We start from the raw sequence: 14,934 nt of genomic DNA on the forward strand, positions 1-14,934 counted from the left end.
GGGAAACAAAAATCCACAGGGGAATTTCGTCGGTATTTTTGAGGAATTGGGATGATTTTCCAGAACAGCTGTGGAGGAGGAACAACCTCTGCAAGATGAAAACGTGACTTTGGAGTCCCAGGAAAAGGAAAGCAGAGTTGGGAGTGCTGTTGCCTTTTTCCAATTACCCTAGCTGCTCTAATAAAGATATTGCTTCTCCCCACAGCCCTTCCCGTTCTAATCTTGCCGTGTGAAAAGGCATCTCTGAGCTAGGCAGGGAGATAAGTGTTGCAGAGCCCCGAGACTTCCCACCAGCGACCTTGAACAGAGCTGCTCTGCTCAGGAGGGAAGATAAAGCCCAGATGGTTTTAGTGCTGGTTTGAATCCTTTTTTATAGCCTGAAAGTGAAAGTCTGCAGGTGACAAGGAAAACTCTCTGTGAACTGAAAACACAAGCAGAAAATTGCAAAGTCCTGAGCAGCTGTGCAGGGAAATGAGGGCATCTGTGGGTGGGGAGTGAACCACAACCTGTGGCAGAGGTCAGGGACAGCAGGGTTTCTGGGATGGGGACCTGTAAATTTGTTGCCAGTGCCTTGATTGCCAAAATGCACACATGGCTGTGGAGCAGAGGAGGGGGATGAGGAAACTGGAGGAAAGGGACAGGAGATAAGGATAAGGAGATAAGGATAGCAAATCCTTGACACTGGTATTTACTGGGACATGGTGAGGACAGCAACATTGCCAAGGTGGTCCTGTGAGCCTGGAAGGCCAACCAAGAGCAGAAGTCAGACTGGAGGCTTGTCCCCACTCAGCTTCCTCTGTCACTCTGCACTGAGACAACCCCACACGTGGCTGTGGCCCAAGGATATGGCTGGAAGGTCAGGAGAGCAGCCAGGACTTGCAGCCTGGTCCCCTGCAGCATCCCCAACCCACACAGGACCAGTCCATGTCCTGCCACCAACTCTCCTTGTGGGGCTTGTGTCATCCACCTCATCCACCAACCTCTGCCCATTCCCTGCCAGATGTTCCCAGAACCCCAATTCTTTCCCTCCAAAATGTGATCAAAAATTCAGCGTTGGGCAGCCACCTTCAGGACTAAACTCCTGGGTTTCCCACACGTGCACATCCCTGAGTAAACCCATACATTAATCCCGGGACGTGCATATCCCCTGCACTCTCCAGTGCGTGCCCACATCTCTCCCCCATTCCCCCCTCGCTCTCCCCGCTGCTGCCTGGCCCTCAGTCCCGGTGCCCGGAGCCGTGACCTGCGGCAGGTTTTGGGCCGAGCCAGGAGCTCCCTGCCCCGGGGCCGAGCTCCGGAGCGTTTTTCCAGCTCCTCCCTCCCGGCCGCGGCCGCCGGGATGGGCGGTGGCGGTGGTGGAGGCGGGCGGGAGCAGCGCTCCGCCCGCGGGGCCGGGCGGGCCGGGGTGGTGGGAGCCGAGGACAAAGGTGACCGTGCGGGAGCCGTGTCCCAAAGCCCCCTCGCACCATCCGGCCCCGGATCCAGCGCTGTCACGGCCACCACGGCCACGCGCGTGTCGTTGATGCTGGTGACCGCCGCAGACCGGAGGTAAAGTCCAGGTGAGTGCAAAGTCTGGCACGGCGAGGCCACCAACGATTAGGGGACAGGAGGAGCGGTGGCCTTGCCCGGGTGACAGGGTTCATGGCCACGGCTCTCTGCAGGGCAGCCAGATCCACGGCGCCGGCCCAAACCTTCCCTGCGCGCCGCGGGGAGGAGCGGCGCGACGCGGAAAACACGGCGCCGGCGGGAAGGTCACCTGTGCCAGGTGACGTGAGGCACCGGGACAGGCCCTGCCTGGGGCTCCTCCGTGGGAAAACACTACTGGGGTGGTGGTGGGGGAGTGAACCTCCTCCCCAGTGAGCCTTAGGCAGCCAGAGCCCACCCGGCATCCGCCGGACTCAGCACCTTATCTGGGAGCGCTCTTATCCTGACTATCCCGGGGTTGTTTATTCAGTAGCTCCATTTCCTGGGCGCCAGGGCTGCTGCCAGCACGAACAAAAAGGCGATGGTTCGTTTCCGTGCAATTAAGGCGCAGCGCTGAGCACCCTCTGTCCCCGCAGGGCGCGGAGCCATGAAGCTGAACGAGAGGAGCTTGGCCTTCTACGCCACCTGCGACTCCCCGGCCGACAACGCCGGCTTCCTCTACAAGCGCGGCGAGCGGCACACGGCCTATCACCGCCGCTGGTTCGTGCTCAAGGGCAACATGCTCTTCTACTTCGAGGAGCGGGACAGCCGGGAGCCCGTGGGCGTCATCGTGCTGGAGGGCTGCAATGTGGAGCTCTGCGATTCGGCCGAGAATTTCACCTTCGCCATCCGCTTTGGCGGCAGCAAGTCCCGCACCTACGTGCTGGCGGCGGAGAGCCAGGCGGCCATGGAGTCCTGGGTGAAGTCGCTGTCCCGAGCCAGCTTTGACTACATGCGGCTGGTGGTGCGGGAGCTGGAGAAGCAGCTGCAGGAGATGAGCCGGGGGCTGGCCGGAGGATGTGGGGGCTCCCAGGACGCTCCCGGCCCTTGGAAGCCGAAGCCATCGGCGCTGGAGCAGTCCCGGGATCGGCTGCCGGCTCTGCCCGCCATCCTGCCGAAGGAGAACGGCTGTGCAGTGTGGAACAACGTGCTGGGGACGGACCGGCCACCCGGCACCTCTGGCTGCGGTGGGCAGGATGAGGAGGGGACGCCGCGGCCGCCGCCGCTGCCGCCGCGCCGGCGGGTGTCGAACGGCGAGGCAGCGAGCGCCGGGGCGGCCGTGGCAGAGAGCCCGTCCACCTTCTGCCGGCTCCACGAGCAGTACAGCCGGGAGGTGGCCCGGCTCCGGCAGGACTGGCAGCAGAAGCGGCGTGGCCCCCCACAGCCCTGAGCGGTGGCTGAGCCCTGGGAACCTACCAGGAGTTGGGGTAGGGTGGAGGTGGCCATCCTTGGTGATGGCCCTGTCCCCTCCTCACCCCGGGACGTGCAGACCTGGCTGTGGTGGTGATGGACACCTGCTGGTGGTGCCAGCGAGGGCTGGGCACCAAGGGACACCAGTGCTGCTCTGTGGTGGTGAAATGGGCACCCTATGGGTACCCTCCAGCCATGGCCCCATGTGGGTTTGGGGTGCTCCACTCAGCACAAGCAAACTACAAACCACTCACTGACTGAGGCCTCCTGGAAATCGACCTCTGCTCAGGCTCTCCTGGGGCCTCTGGGTGCTCTTGCAGTGGGATCACGCCTTGACAACTTCTGGAGGAGGACTGTGATGGGATCTCGCCTGCCTGAGCTCCCGTGTGGGTTCCACAGTGGAGAGCTTGCCACAGACTTCCCCTCCTGGCCCATCACAAGGCTGAGGTCGGCTGAGCTCTGCCAGATCCCTCTGCTCCAGCAGGATGTGGTTTGAAATGAAAATATCAGTGACTGCAGCCCTTCCTTAACGGCAGCAGCAGCTCCGCACGCTCCGGGGAGCTGGTGACACCCAACCCCAGACATTTCACAGGGAGCAATTGCTGCTTGCAGCCTGGATGGTGAATATGGGGGGTTCAGACCCTGGGGGAGTTCAGCAGCTGCAGGCACTGCTTTGCTGGTGGGTATTTTGGGACAGCACATCATGCCTGTGCCAGCTCACTAAGGGGAAGCATCGCTCGTGGTGGCAAATGGGAACGTGTGTGTCAGCAGCAGAGCGTGAGGAATGATTCATGTGCCAAACCAGAGCAAAGCTGGTGTCTCATGCCTGTGTTTCTATCTTATTTCCACATCAGAAACTCAGGCTGCTGGCCCAGAGGTGGGGTGACCCACCCTGGAGCAGAGGGGAGCAGTCAGGGTGCCCTGGCTTAGGGCTGGGTGGCTCCGGCTCCCTTTGCTCCCTTGGGACAGGCACAAGAGTTTTCTATAATAAAAGTTGTTTTAGAACTTCCCTCCCATCCACGGTTCTTGTTGGTGCCTCTAAGCCCCTGGGGAGAGGTGTCCAGGTGGGAATTAATGCTTTATTTTAATCCTACTTTTGTCCCTACCATGTCTGTGGGGCTGGTCAGGGACTGTGTCACCTGAAGGGGACATGGCCATTGCCAGGGTCTTGCAGTGCCCTGGAGCCCCATATCTGCCTGCAGGGATGGGGTGAGATGGGATGGGGTCACCCTGGGAACATCAGGACACCCAGTGCCAGGGTGGTCCCATGCCAGCGTGTCTCTTAACCAGGACAAAGTATCTGTCCCCTTGATGCTACGCAGGGACCAAGGACATCCCTTGTGAAAGGGCCAGCACATCCCCATGTCCCTGCCCACACATCCCACCTGCATGAATGCCTCCAGCTTCTCTTTAACACGGAGTCTGGCAGAGGTTGGGCAATCACTTCTTGGGGAAACTGAGGCACAAAGGCAGCCAGGGCCACCTGCTCACCGAGACCCTGCAGAGCACGGAGCCTGCTCCTGGCCAGGCACAGCATCCTCCTATGGAATTTGGCATTTGGAGCAGTGCCAAGGGCAGCCAGGGTGCAGCTGCACCCGGAGCACCCAGATGGTTCCCATGGCTCTGTCCTTCGCCTCAGGGGAAGATTCTGGTTTCCATGGCAGCTGGCACAGCTTCTCCAGACGTTCAGATATCCATCAAAAAAAAGTCCTTCTCAACATGTTAGCTGACAAACAAGCTCAAACAGATATGCAACATATGGATTTATTAATTCATCAGACACAAACAGCCCTGCCTTGTGTCAGAAGCTGCTGACTTGCCCAGCCGTGGTTGGCTCCGAATAAGAGCCGTGCTGGGGCACGGTGCCACTGGCAGTGCCAGGTTGGACAGGGCTTTGGGCAACCTGGTCTAGTGGAAGATGTCCCTGCCCATGGCAGGGGGTTGGAGTAAGATGATCCTTCTAACACAAACCATTCCAGGAAATGATGATTTTATGATAAACCAAGCTGAAACTCACGCTGGAGGATGCTGAGCTACCCCAGGAGCAGGAGCAAACTGGCATCAGGGATGAGCACAGGAATTTCATGGGGCAGGATCACACCCTGAGCTGGACTAACCCCATTTAACACCTTTTTTTTATCCCCCAGTCACTGGGATAATGAGAGCTCTTGCCACAATCCCCAAGCAAAGCTGTGACTTCCGAGGGTGCTGACACTGGGCAAGTGTGAGAGGGGTTCCCATTCCATCACCTCCAGACAAAACACACCCCAAGGCCAGAGTCGTATCCAACTTCTGTATTTAGTGGCTCTTTACAGAACTTGTTCCTTCCAAAATTGTTAAACAAAGTTCATCGATCTCATAGAAACTTTTGAAGTACAGAACATGAGCCTAACAAAAACGTGACCGGTGTGTCCCGCTGGCTTTCATACAACAGGGTTGCCGTGCTCAGGACTATCCTAAGTGCTTCCTCAAATCCCATTCCACTAAAGCTCCCTCTAGCACACAACGGAGAAGGCAGTCAGTGGTCACACCTCCACCTTCCACAGCACCATGGCAGAGCAGCCATGGGCACCCTGGGGCTCCTCGGGGCAGGAGAGGCAGGCAAGGAGAGCTGTGCCCTCACCCAGCATTGCTCGTCTACTACCACCCCAGTACAAAAATACCTTCTATTCTGATAAAAACATCTACAGTGGAAAATCAGTCAATGCATCACCTAGGAGCCTGGCAGGGCCTTGGTGGGCGATGGTTGACACTGTGTGGGCAGGGGATAGGGCAGAGCAGCCCAGGGTGGGACACTCCATATCATTTAAAGGCATTTTATTAGCAGAGGCTGGCTGGAGGTGGTGGGGTCAGGGAGGTGACACCACTGAGCTCCTCTGTCTGCACAGGATCAGCCCTGGAAAGCCAAAGCTTGGTGGTGCTTGCCCAGTTTAGGCAGGAGCCTGGTGTGACATCCCAGAGCTCATTCTGGCATCACTGACACCCACTCCCTGGGACATGGCTGCGGGAAGGGGATGCTCTTCCTGCCCAGGTGCTTTCCCTAAAAAAGTGCTGGGCTGTGATGCTGGAGCAGCCCCAAGCAGGGCTCAGTCTGTGAGTGGGTGGCTCACAATTTTTGGGTGCTCTCCTTAAGCACTGCTGCCCCAGAGCCAAAGCTCGGAGGCTCCATCTTTCTCTTTCCTGAATGGACAGGGAACTGGGATGCCATGGATGTCCATCCCTAGCGAGCTGGTACCATCCTCAAGCATCTCACCCAGGGACATTTTCCCATCCCACTCCCAAAATCCCAAGCTCACTCAGGTTGCTTTCTTTGCTTTTGCCTCATTTTCTCTCCTCCTTTGGGAGCTGGCATGAGCTGCACCATGGCAGATGGGAGCTGCCACTGGCTGGAGGAAGCGCAAGGGACGGCGTTGGGACCATGCTACATTTTGTCCAAGAAGGCTATTGCAGACATTTCTACAACATATACAACCACACGGGACATTCTGTGTTACAAAGGCTTCCAAAAACATAAACCACCAGAACTAAATACATACTCGATGGCGTCGGGGGCTTTAGAGTCTTCAGGGACTAGGACGCAGTCTCTGGCTGGGGCAGAAGCGATGCAGTGTCTTACAGACAGGGGTGGAAACTGCAAAAGTTTCTTAAATTTGGTCAGTCTCATAGTGCTTCTTGATGGCTTTGCTCAAAAAGTCTTTTCTGTGGGTTGGTTTTCTTTTTTTTTTTTTTTTTTGTTTATTTGTTTTTAATCTCATCCAGTGGCAAACTACAAGACTTCAGTGTACATTTAATGACACGACTGCTACATCATCTTGATTTTATAGCTATCTTTAATATCAAAGCAGCTTAAGCTGTTAATAAATTCCAAAGTATCCTTTTATTAAAATATCTAAAAGAGGTCTATAAATATTTTTTGATTTTTTTGTTTTTCTTTTCTAAAATTGTTCCCAGTTTTTCACATTTAAAACAAAGCCAGAGGGGTGGGGCGGATTCATAGAGAGGGGTCCCCTCTTTTTCACGGGCGCTCCTCTTCCGTGGCGCCGGCCACTCGTCACCTCTTGGTGCACACAGCATTTATCAAAATATATATATATGTGTGGGGGTGTATATATATATTTAGGGTGTCGGGGGGCTCAGAACTCCCACTCGAGGGCCTCCTCGCGGTTGGCAGCCCGCTCCAGCCGGTGGATGATGTTGTTGAGGTTGGCCATCTTCTCGTGGCGCCGCTGCACGCTGGTGCTGAGCCGGGGGCCAGGAGCCGGTGGAAGCGCCGGCGAGACCGGCCCGGCAGAGGATGGTCCTGGTGAGGCTGAGCCGGTGAGGCCGGGCGAGGAAGCTGCCGAGGGCGACGTTGGGGACACCACCAAGCTGCAACGGGACGAGCCCGCTGAGGACTGGGAGCTGTCGGGGTGCGGTGGTGGCGGCGGTGGAGGTCCCCCGGTGGTGGCACCGGCGCGACCTCCCCGCCGCGGGAGGCTGCCGGCGCTGGGGGCGGCGGCATGGGGGGCTGCCCCCCGCTCCTCCTGGGGAGGTCCGGTCCCTTCGGCCGCTCCGGCCGGGCTGCGCGAGTCCCGCCGGCGGCTCCAGCCGCCCGGATCCCCCTGCTCCTCCTTCACCTTCACGGGCACAGCAGCACAGGGGGGCTCGCCCCCCACCAACACGGGTTTGTGATCCTCGGTGTCCGAATCGGGGCTGTGGGGGGCCCGGCGCCCGGGGATGGCCGTCCCGCCACTCTGCTCTGGGTCCGTGTCATTGTCCTGCGCGCCCTCCACCAGCATCTCTCGGCGCATCCGTGACCTGCGGGACACAACCATGGAGGGGTGGCAACAACCACCCATAGCCCCATGCCACGTCTCCAGCCAGCGGACAAATTGTCCACTGCAATGTCACCTAGGGATGAAACCTGTGCTGCTCCCCAGGGCTGGGCTGCTGTGGGGATGGGTCCCGTGCTACAGCAGCCTCCATAAGGTCTTTCCTCCCCCTTCGCAGAGATCCTGCTCTGAAGTGAGCAGGTGGATGTGAGCATGGAAGCCACTTTAGATGCTCAACATGACTTTGTTGAGGTAGCCAGCACCACCCACCAACCTGGGGACCTCCAGTGTCTGCACTTCTGATCTAGGGAAGAGTGACGGGGAAGGCTGGAAGGGGAACAGTGGCACCCCCTCCATGGCACAGCACCCCCAAACCCCAGGAGTGCCCGTACCTGTAGTTGTGGAACCAGTTGATGACGGTGTTGGTCTTGAGGTTGAGCTGGAAGGAGAGCAGCTCGATGGTCTGCTGGGAGGGATATGGCTCCAGCTGGTAGGCTTTCTTTAGGGCTTCCTTCTCCTCTGGCGCCAACACCACCCGCGGCTTCTTGATCTGGAGCAGGCTGAGGTCCTGCGGCGGCGCACTGGGGCTGGCGCACTCGGAGCGGGCGCTGGGGGACTCGCTGTCCGAGCCAGCGCTCATCAGCCCGTACCGGCGCTTCAGGTAGGCTGCAGGAGAGGACACCCAGCTGGCACCGCTCGCCCCCCAGCCCAGACCCCCCCCTTGGCACCCCAGCAGGGCAGTGTCACCCTGTCCCTCACCCTTCTTCTCCAGCTTCTTCATGTCGCGCAGCTTCTCCACGTTGTGGGGGTCGTTGAGCCAGAGCTGCATCCGGACGAAGGGCTCCCTCCCCTTCAGGCTCAGCTTGTGCCACGGCTTGGGCCTGGAGAGGAGATCGGACACCGAGCCCTGCGTCAGGCCCAGGATGCTCTCCCCAAACAGCCGCTGGCCTGGCAGAGGAGAAGCAGAGGTGGTTAGCGGGGTAGAGCAGTGGGAGAGGAGCTGCTGTCCCCCTGCAGAGCAGGTGCACCCCATTTCCCAGCCAGCATCCTCCTGGAATTCCCATGAGCACCCACAGAAAAAGGTCTGGAAGGGGAATGGTTGCATCTACAGGAACTGGGGTGCTGGATCCATGCAGTCTCACCAGCAGCTCCCAAAAACCTGGGCAGAGAGAGGGCCCGCACCTAAATTGTTGTCTGTCAGGACCTCCTTGACCTTCTTGGTGATGGAGTAGGTGTCCAGCTCGGGGGACATGGCAACGATCTCCTGGATGCCCATGGGGCCCTGGCTGTTGGCATACGTCTTCCCACCCAGCGCAGGCGTCGAGCGGCTCTCGGGCTGCTGGTTTTCCTTGCTGCTCTCCAAGGCCAGGGTGAGGGGCTCCTGGCAGCCCTTCTCGTGCTCGGTGGGGCTGGGGGGCGGCGAGGGGGACGGCTGGGGTTCCACTGGGCTGGCTGTGTGACACCAGGGCAGAGGGGTCAGTGGGGGGGGACAGGGCAGGGAGCAGGAAGGGCATCTGGGGGATGCCTGTGGCTTTGCCGTCTGGAGAAGAGGGATACCAGCCAAGTTTCTCCAGTGGCTACAAAGTGGGAGATGGTGGTGGTGGAATAATTAAAGAGAGAAAATGCTACCAATATAACACAAAAAATCTAGTTACTGCTTTATGTCAGGCACAAAGCCCAAGATTTTTGATGTGGCTTTCCTTTTTTGTTTTAAATGAAGGGGGTTGGGGATGAAAGGGGCTTCCCAGGATCTGGGTGTTGGAGTTGGCAGGGATAGCTCTTCCCAGTGCTGGGGTGGGAGCAGGACAAACTCACTGGGATGCAGGGGATGGACACAGAAGTGGTGGGGACATTGATGGCACATGGAGACCACGGGGACAGTGATATCACTTACCCTGGGAGGGTGTGGGCTGCTGGCTGATCCCCTGGCCCAGCTGGTCTGTCAGCCAGAGCTGCATGCGGATGAAGGGCTCCCGACCCTTCTGTGTCAGCTTGCTCCAGGGTTTGGGCCGCGACAGCATGTCACTCACACTGCCCTGGGACAGTCCCAGCACCTGGGCACCACACAGGTGTCACCTGCTGAAGGTGGGCTGCACTCCCCCAGTGCTGGGAAGCTGCCTGCCCTCCACTCCCGTGTCAGGGGAGGGGGAGCAGGATGCCACCCACTGCCACCCACTGCCCCACAGCATGTCTGGACCCTCTGTCCCCTGCCATGGGTGCTGATGGTGGGTTCCCCTGGGATACCCAGTGGGGTGGGAGGCTGGTCCCCAGAGGGCTCTGTTTAGGGGACTGGGCATTCTTGATGGGAATTGCCACCGACCAGTTCGTGGTGGCCACTGGGAGACTGGGCTTGGGTCAGACCTGAGGACTCAGAGTCCTCCAAGGAGAAACAGACCAGGGAAAAGGAAGACTCTGGAAGGAGCTGGTGAAGGCCATCAATGAGCCCCAGGCTCTGGGTCATGGAGCAGAGGGGACACCAGACCCCCCTTCTCCAGGCTGGTACCTTCTCTCCGAAGATCCTCTGGCAGATGCCATTCTTGGCCAACTTCTCCTTGACCTGCCGGGTCAGCTCCAGCGTGTCCACCTCCCTGTACATGTACATCTCATACTGCTCTGGCGTCAGTGGTGGCACTGTTGGCTTCAGGGTCCGTGGCACATACGTGGGGTAGTAGGACAGACGCCCACCAGCCGCCGGCTCCGCACCGGCTCCCTCTGCCTTCATCTCCAACAGCCGCTGGGGCTCCTCATCCGCCGGCTGCAGCTCGTCCTCGTTGGTGCCACCCTCGCCGGGCTCACCCCGTGGCCAGCCCCGGCCATTGGCCATGCTGGAGTAGCTGGAGGAGGAGGAGGACGGCGAAGGCGACACGGAGGTGTAGGGCCGGCTGAGCAGGCTCCGCTCCGACGCCCAGTGCTGGTCGAAGTAGGAGCCGGCGTCGCCGATCTCCGACTTCACCTTCCGGATGATGCTCTGCACGAAGGCGGCGGGGGAGAGCACGGCCAGGGGCGTCTGCGGCGGGCCAGGGCTGGCCCCACTGCCCTCCTCCTGCTTGACGTAGGCAGGGGCGATGTTCTGGCTGACGGTGGCCAGCGTGGAGCGCTCGGCGGGCGCCACGTCCCCCCCATGCCCGCTGGCCCCCGACTCCATGTCCAGCAGCGCCTGCTGCTGCGCCTGCATCTCCCGCCGTGCCTGCTCCAGGATGCTCTTGATGGCGTCCTCAGAGCTGCTGCTGCCCGCCCCGTTGGCCGCTGCCTGTGATGCTGATGGTGTTTTGGGCTCCCCTGCAGAGAAAAGGGGTGAGGGCAGCCCCGAGGAGCAGCACAGATTGTTAACTGTGTGCCCACAGCTCAAGGTGTGGGAGGAAAGCGATTCATCCCGACCTGGGCTGGACCAGCAGCATCCACAAAGCAAAAGCGTCAACAGCCCAACTCAAAGCCAACTGCTTTTTTGATGATTGCAAAATAAATCCCATTACCAACAATGCGATAGACAAACATGTTTGTTTCCCCTGCCTGTTTTTCCACCGTTCTCGTCTAATTTAATTCTCCGGGATTCTGCTTTCTCAGCAGACTACCTGTTTTAATGTATTTCATTTCTTGTAATTGACTGTGAGAGCAGCTGCTTTAATGATTCCTCGTGCCAGATGGATCCTGAATACTCATTTAATCATCTGGTTTGGGGCAGGGGGGAGGAAAAAGAGCGCATCCAAAGTTTCTGAAAGCCCAGATCTGAACTCTGCTGCACAGGGACTCTTCCATCCCACAAGGCATTTCCTTCCAACATGCCCTAAAATTCTCCATGGATGTCAATGGGTGAAACACCCCCAAAAAAGCCAATTTTTGGGACGGGACCCACAGACAGAGAGCACCCAGCCACTGGCACCTCTTCGGGTGCTGCTGCCACAGGGCAGAGCAGGGACTTGGCCACCCCTGGAGTCACCCCCATGGCTGCACCTACCTCCCTTCTGAGACTCAATCTCCTTTTTTGCCTGCTCCAGGATGCTTTTGATGGCGTCGTCGGAGCCGGTCTCTGGTGTCCTGATCCGTGGCGTGATGCTACCTGATCAAAGAGGCAGGATAACAGCTTTGTCACCAGCGCTGGTTTTACAAGCTCCACTTGTATGTCAGGAAGTATTTACTGCTCCTCATGTTCGGTTATTTTTAGGGATGTTGGTTTGAAGACAAATGTCACTCCCGATTAGTTGCTACCAGAGCACAGGGAGCCCTGGTAGCTCTGGCTGCCAGCTCCTGCCTCTGGCATGGGATCTCCCACCACCTTGCTCATCCCAACCAAGGGCACCCTCTCCCCACCAGGAGCGGAGACACGGGCACAGAGACCATGTCCCCATCCCTGGCACTGTGCCCTCCTGGCTGTGCAAGAGAAGTGTTAATGATGGATCAGATCCAGGGGATAAATCAGAGCCCTCCAGGCTGGAACCAGCAGGTGAATGGACCATGGGTGTGCATTGTCCAGTCCTGGTGCCACCACAGGGACTTGAGTGACCAGCTGCCACTGCTGAGATGTGGCCAGCAGCCACTGCCCCCAGAGATGGGAGTCACCATACCACAGCGGTGCCAACACCGCGCCAAGGTTCCGCAGCACTAAAACTTCATTATTTTAATGAAATATTCCCGAGCACATTGATTCATACAGCACAGAACAGCCTAATGAATAATTAAATGGCACTTGTCAGAATAAATGAGTAAAGCACGTCCGGGGATGCAGTTCCACAGCCATGGGTTGTTGTTAATTGCTGCCATTTGCCAGGGCTCATCCCACCCGGCAGCCAGCTCCATCCCAGCAGGAAAATCCTGGGGTGCCACTGCTGGGACCAGTACCCAGCACATCAGGGTCTGGTGAGCCCCCCTGCCACAGCATGGGATACCCCAGGGTGCTGCCAGGGTGAACTGGGGTGCACTGGGAGGGGGACAGGACTCATTGGCCAGGGCCACCCCAACCACTCACCTCTCTGGCGCACCTGGATAGTCCTCAGGGCCAGCACGTTCTGCTCGTCGGAGAGGAACTGCTTCATCTTGATGAACGGCTCCTTGCCCTTCACCGTCAGCTTGTGCCAGGGCTTGGGCCGCGCCAGGATCTCGCTGACAGAGCCCTGTGACAGCCCCAGCACGTAGTGCCCGAAGACCCTCTGCCCAATGTTGTGCTTCAGCAGCTGCTCCTTCACCTGGAAGGCGATTTCGGCCGTGTCCAGCTGCTCCTCCTCGGTGGAGCTGCCGGCGCTGCCCTCGGAGGGCTCGCCGGGCGGGCTGGTGGCACTGGTGGCCGGCACGGGGACGGGGTGCACGGTGCTGCTTTTGGCCCCGAAGAAGGAGGAGGGGAAGGGCGGTGCCCCGCTGCTGCTCTCGCTCTTGTAGCTGGGCAGAGGCAGGTGGGGGGCCTTGGGATCCCCTGAAAGCCGCTCGCCCCCCGGGAAGGGGGACAGAGAGAAAGTCCGGGGACCGTCAGGGGCCGCGCCGGGGCCAGGCAGCGGCGGGAGGGGAGTGGGGGACGTGGGGTCATCAGCCGGGGCGTGGTGGGGGGATGGGTACGGCTGCTCCATGCCCAGAGGATCCTTCCCTGACTCGTCTTCGGAGTGATCCTCCTCTAGAGATGAAGGAGAGAGAGGGAGACACACTAGAGCCCCCCTGGCCACGGCTCAGGCACAGCCCTGCAGCCAAACAGCTCTTGCCTCAGTTTCCCCAGGTGACATCCCACCCCACCACAGTCAGGCCACCCACATTCCCGTGGATATTCCCAGCAGGATGCCACAGAATCTTAGGTCCCTACCAGTGCTGGCCAGCAGGCTGGGCTTCTCCAGCAGGTACTTCTGGGAGGGATAGAAAGCCTCCTTCCCCAGCAGCAGGGCCTCCTCTGCCTTCGAGATGCTCTGCAAGGAGCCAAGCCGAGATGGGGACAGGCGGCGGAGGCACCGTCGGCAGGGCTGGCACAGCCCGGCCAGCGCCTCAGGACGCGCCACGGCACTTGCCTGGGGCAGGCTGCAGCCAGCAGAGGCCACCTTCATCGCCTTCAGGATGCTGGGAGGGAGACAAGGGGGTGACATGGTGACCGTGTCACAGCTGTGGGAGCGTGCCATGGGTGCCAGGACACTGGCAAGGCAGCCATGGGTGCCAGTCAAGCCATACCTCAGCTCTGTTTTGATCTCCTCGTAGTCAGCCTGTGCCTGCAGCTTCTCCTCCAGCCTCTGTGGAGCAGAGGAGGGGACTCCTTGCAGCCAGCTCCTGGTGGCCACACGGCACGACCAGACCCATGTCCCCCACCCCTGGCACGCCCCAAGCCCCCACGGGCGCACCTCGATGGCCTCGTTCTTGGCGGCCAGCTGTCCCTCCAGCTCGGCGATCTGGGTGGCAGAGGACTCCTCCAGCTCCTGCAGAGAGCTCTGGAGGTGCTGGACGTCCTTCAGGAGCCGCAGGATCTCCCGGTCCTTGGCAGCCAGAGCTGCCTCCAACCTCGACCCTGAGCACATGGAATAGTTCACTTTGTCCTGCTGGGAGAGGGGACACTGTCAGCTCCCGGCCACCCAAGGTGGGTACAAGGGCCACCCCTCCCATTGGACGTGTCCCCATAGGAAGCAGGGCTCAGCCCAGTGCATTGGGGACACTGGTGACAGAGCCCTGGGGAGGGACAGACCTTCCCTCTGCTCTTAAAGGTCTCCCAGGTGCATTTCAGTACTGTGGGGGTGCATGTCCCCTTCTCTGTGGGAGGCTGAAGGGCACAACTAGTGCCACCACCTCAGGGTGAAAACACTCCTCAGGCATTTTGGGCTTGTTCCCAAACACAAAAAGGTTCTCCTGCACCAGCAGGGTGCTCCCAAGTGCAGTGGGATGCTCCTGGCTGTGACAGATGCTGCCGGCCCCAAAGGATGCTCCTGGCCCCAGGGCTATCCCTGGCCCCAGGGCTGTCCCTGTCCCCCAGGGGTGCTCCTGGCCCCAGGGATGCCCTCACCCCCGTGGTGCCCGTGGGGGAGCAGCAGGCCAGGCGCAGGGAGCTGTTGACGGCCGCCAGCTGCTCCCGCAAACTCTCCACTTCCCTCTGCGCCGCCTCCGCCCGCTGCAAGAGAACAGAGCAGGAATCACACCAGGCACTTCAGCTCATCCCACCCCACACAGGGTCCAGGATCTGTCCAAATCTCTGCCTCTCCTGAGCATCCCACTCCCACCTCCAGCATCCTAAGCCCAGCCCAGATATTTAAGCTCCCTCCATTTATTTAAGGTCCCCATGTCCTAACACAGTTCC

At 59.4% G+C, this 14,934-nt stretch overlaps 2 protein-coding genes across 6 annotated transcripts in view; one reads left to right on the forward strand and one right to left on the reverse strand.

Annotated features, from left to right (window-relative positions):
- The first annotated feature begins 1,357 nt into the window (after positions 1-1,357).
- PHETA1 (PH domain containing endocytic trafficking adaptor 1) lies at positions 1,358-3,883 on the forward strand. 2 transcript variants are annotated; one of them, XM_050980615.1, is made up of 2 exons: positions 1,358-1,559; positions 1,978-3,883. In XM_050980615.1, exon 2 carries the CDS (start codon positions 2,072-2,074, stop codon positions 2,852-2,854), a length of 783 nt encoding a protein of 260 aa, XP_050836572.1. In that variant the 5' UTR covers positions 1,358-1,559; positions 1,978-2,071; the 3' UTR covers positions 2,855-3,883. The 2 variants fall into 2 exon arrangements, with proteins under 2 accessions (XP_050836572.1, XP_050836571.1); XM_050980614.1 differs by having other exon boundaries at positions 1,359-1,559; positions 2,061-3,883.
- Positions 3,884-5,153: 1,270 nt separating this feature from the next.
- Positions 5,154-14,934, reverse strand: part of CUX2 (cut like homeobox 2) — a 62,799-nt gene continuing 53,018 nt past the window's right edge. For 3 of the 4 annotated variants that reach the window (XM_050980607.1, XM_050980608.1, XM_050980610.1), the window contains exons 8-19: positions 14,644-14,748; positions 13,991-14,182; positions 13,824-13,882; positions 13,468-13,715; positions 12,649-13,284; positions 11,641-11,742; positions 10,189-10,964; positions 9,580-9,739; positions 8,868-9,137; positions 8,445-8,633; positions 8,078-8,351; positions 5,154-7,671 (exon numbers count right to left, since the gene is read on the reverse strand). In XM_050980607.1, coding sequence (XP_050836564.1) covers positions 7,008-7,671; positions 8,078-8,351; positions 8,445-8,633; positions 8,868-9,137; positions 9,580-9,739; positions 10,189-10,964; positions 11,641-11,742; positions 12,649-13,284; positions 13,468-13,715; positions 13,824-13,882; positions 13,991-14,182; positions 14,644-14,748 — 3,675 coding nt within the window. In that variant the 3' untranslated portion in view covers positions 5,154-7,007. Of the gene's footprint in view, positions 7,672-8,077; positions 8,352-8,444; positions 8,634-8,867; positions 9,138-9,579; positions 9,740-10,188; positions 10,965-11,640; positions 11,743-12,648; positions 13,285-13,467; positions 13,716-13,823; positions 13,883-13,990; positions 14,186-14,643; positions 14,749-14,934 lie in introns of all 4 variants that reach the window. The other variant, XM_050980609.1, reaches the window with a different exon arrangement.

Source organism: Serinus canaria, chromosome 15 (assembly GCF_022539315.1).
Source record: "Serinus canaria isolate serCan28SL12 chromosome 15, serCan2020, whole genome shotgun sequence".
Taxonomy (NCBI): Eukaryota; Metazoa; Chordata; class Aves; order Passeriformes; family Fringillidae; genus Serinus; species Serinus canaria.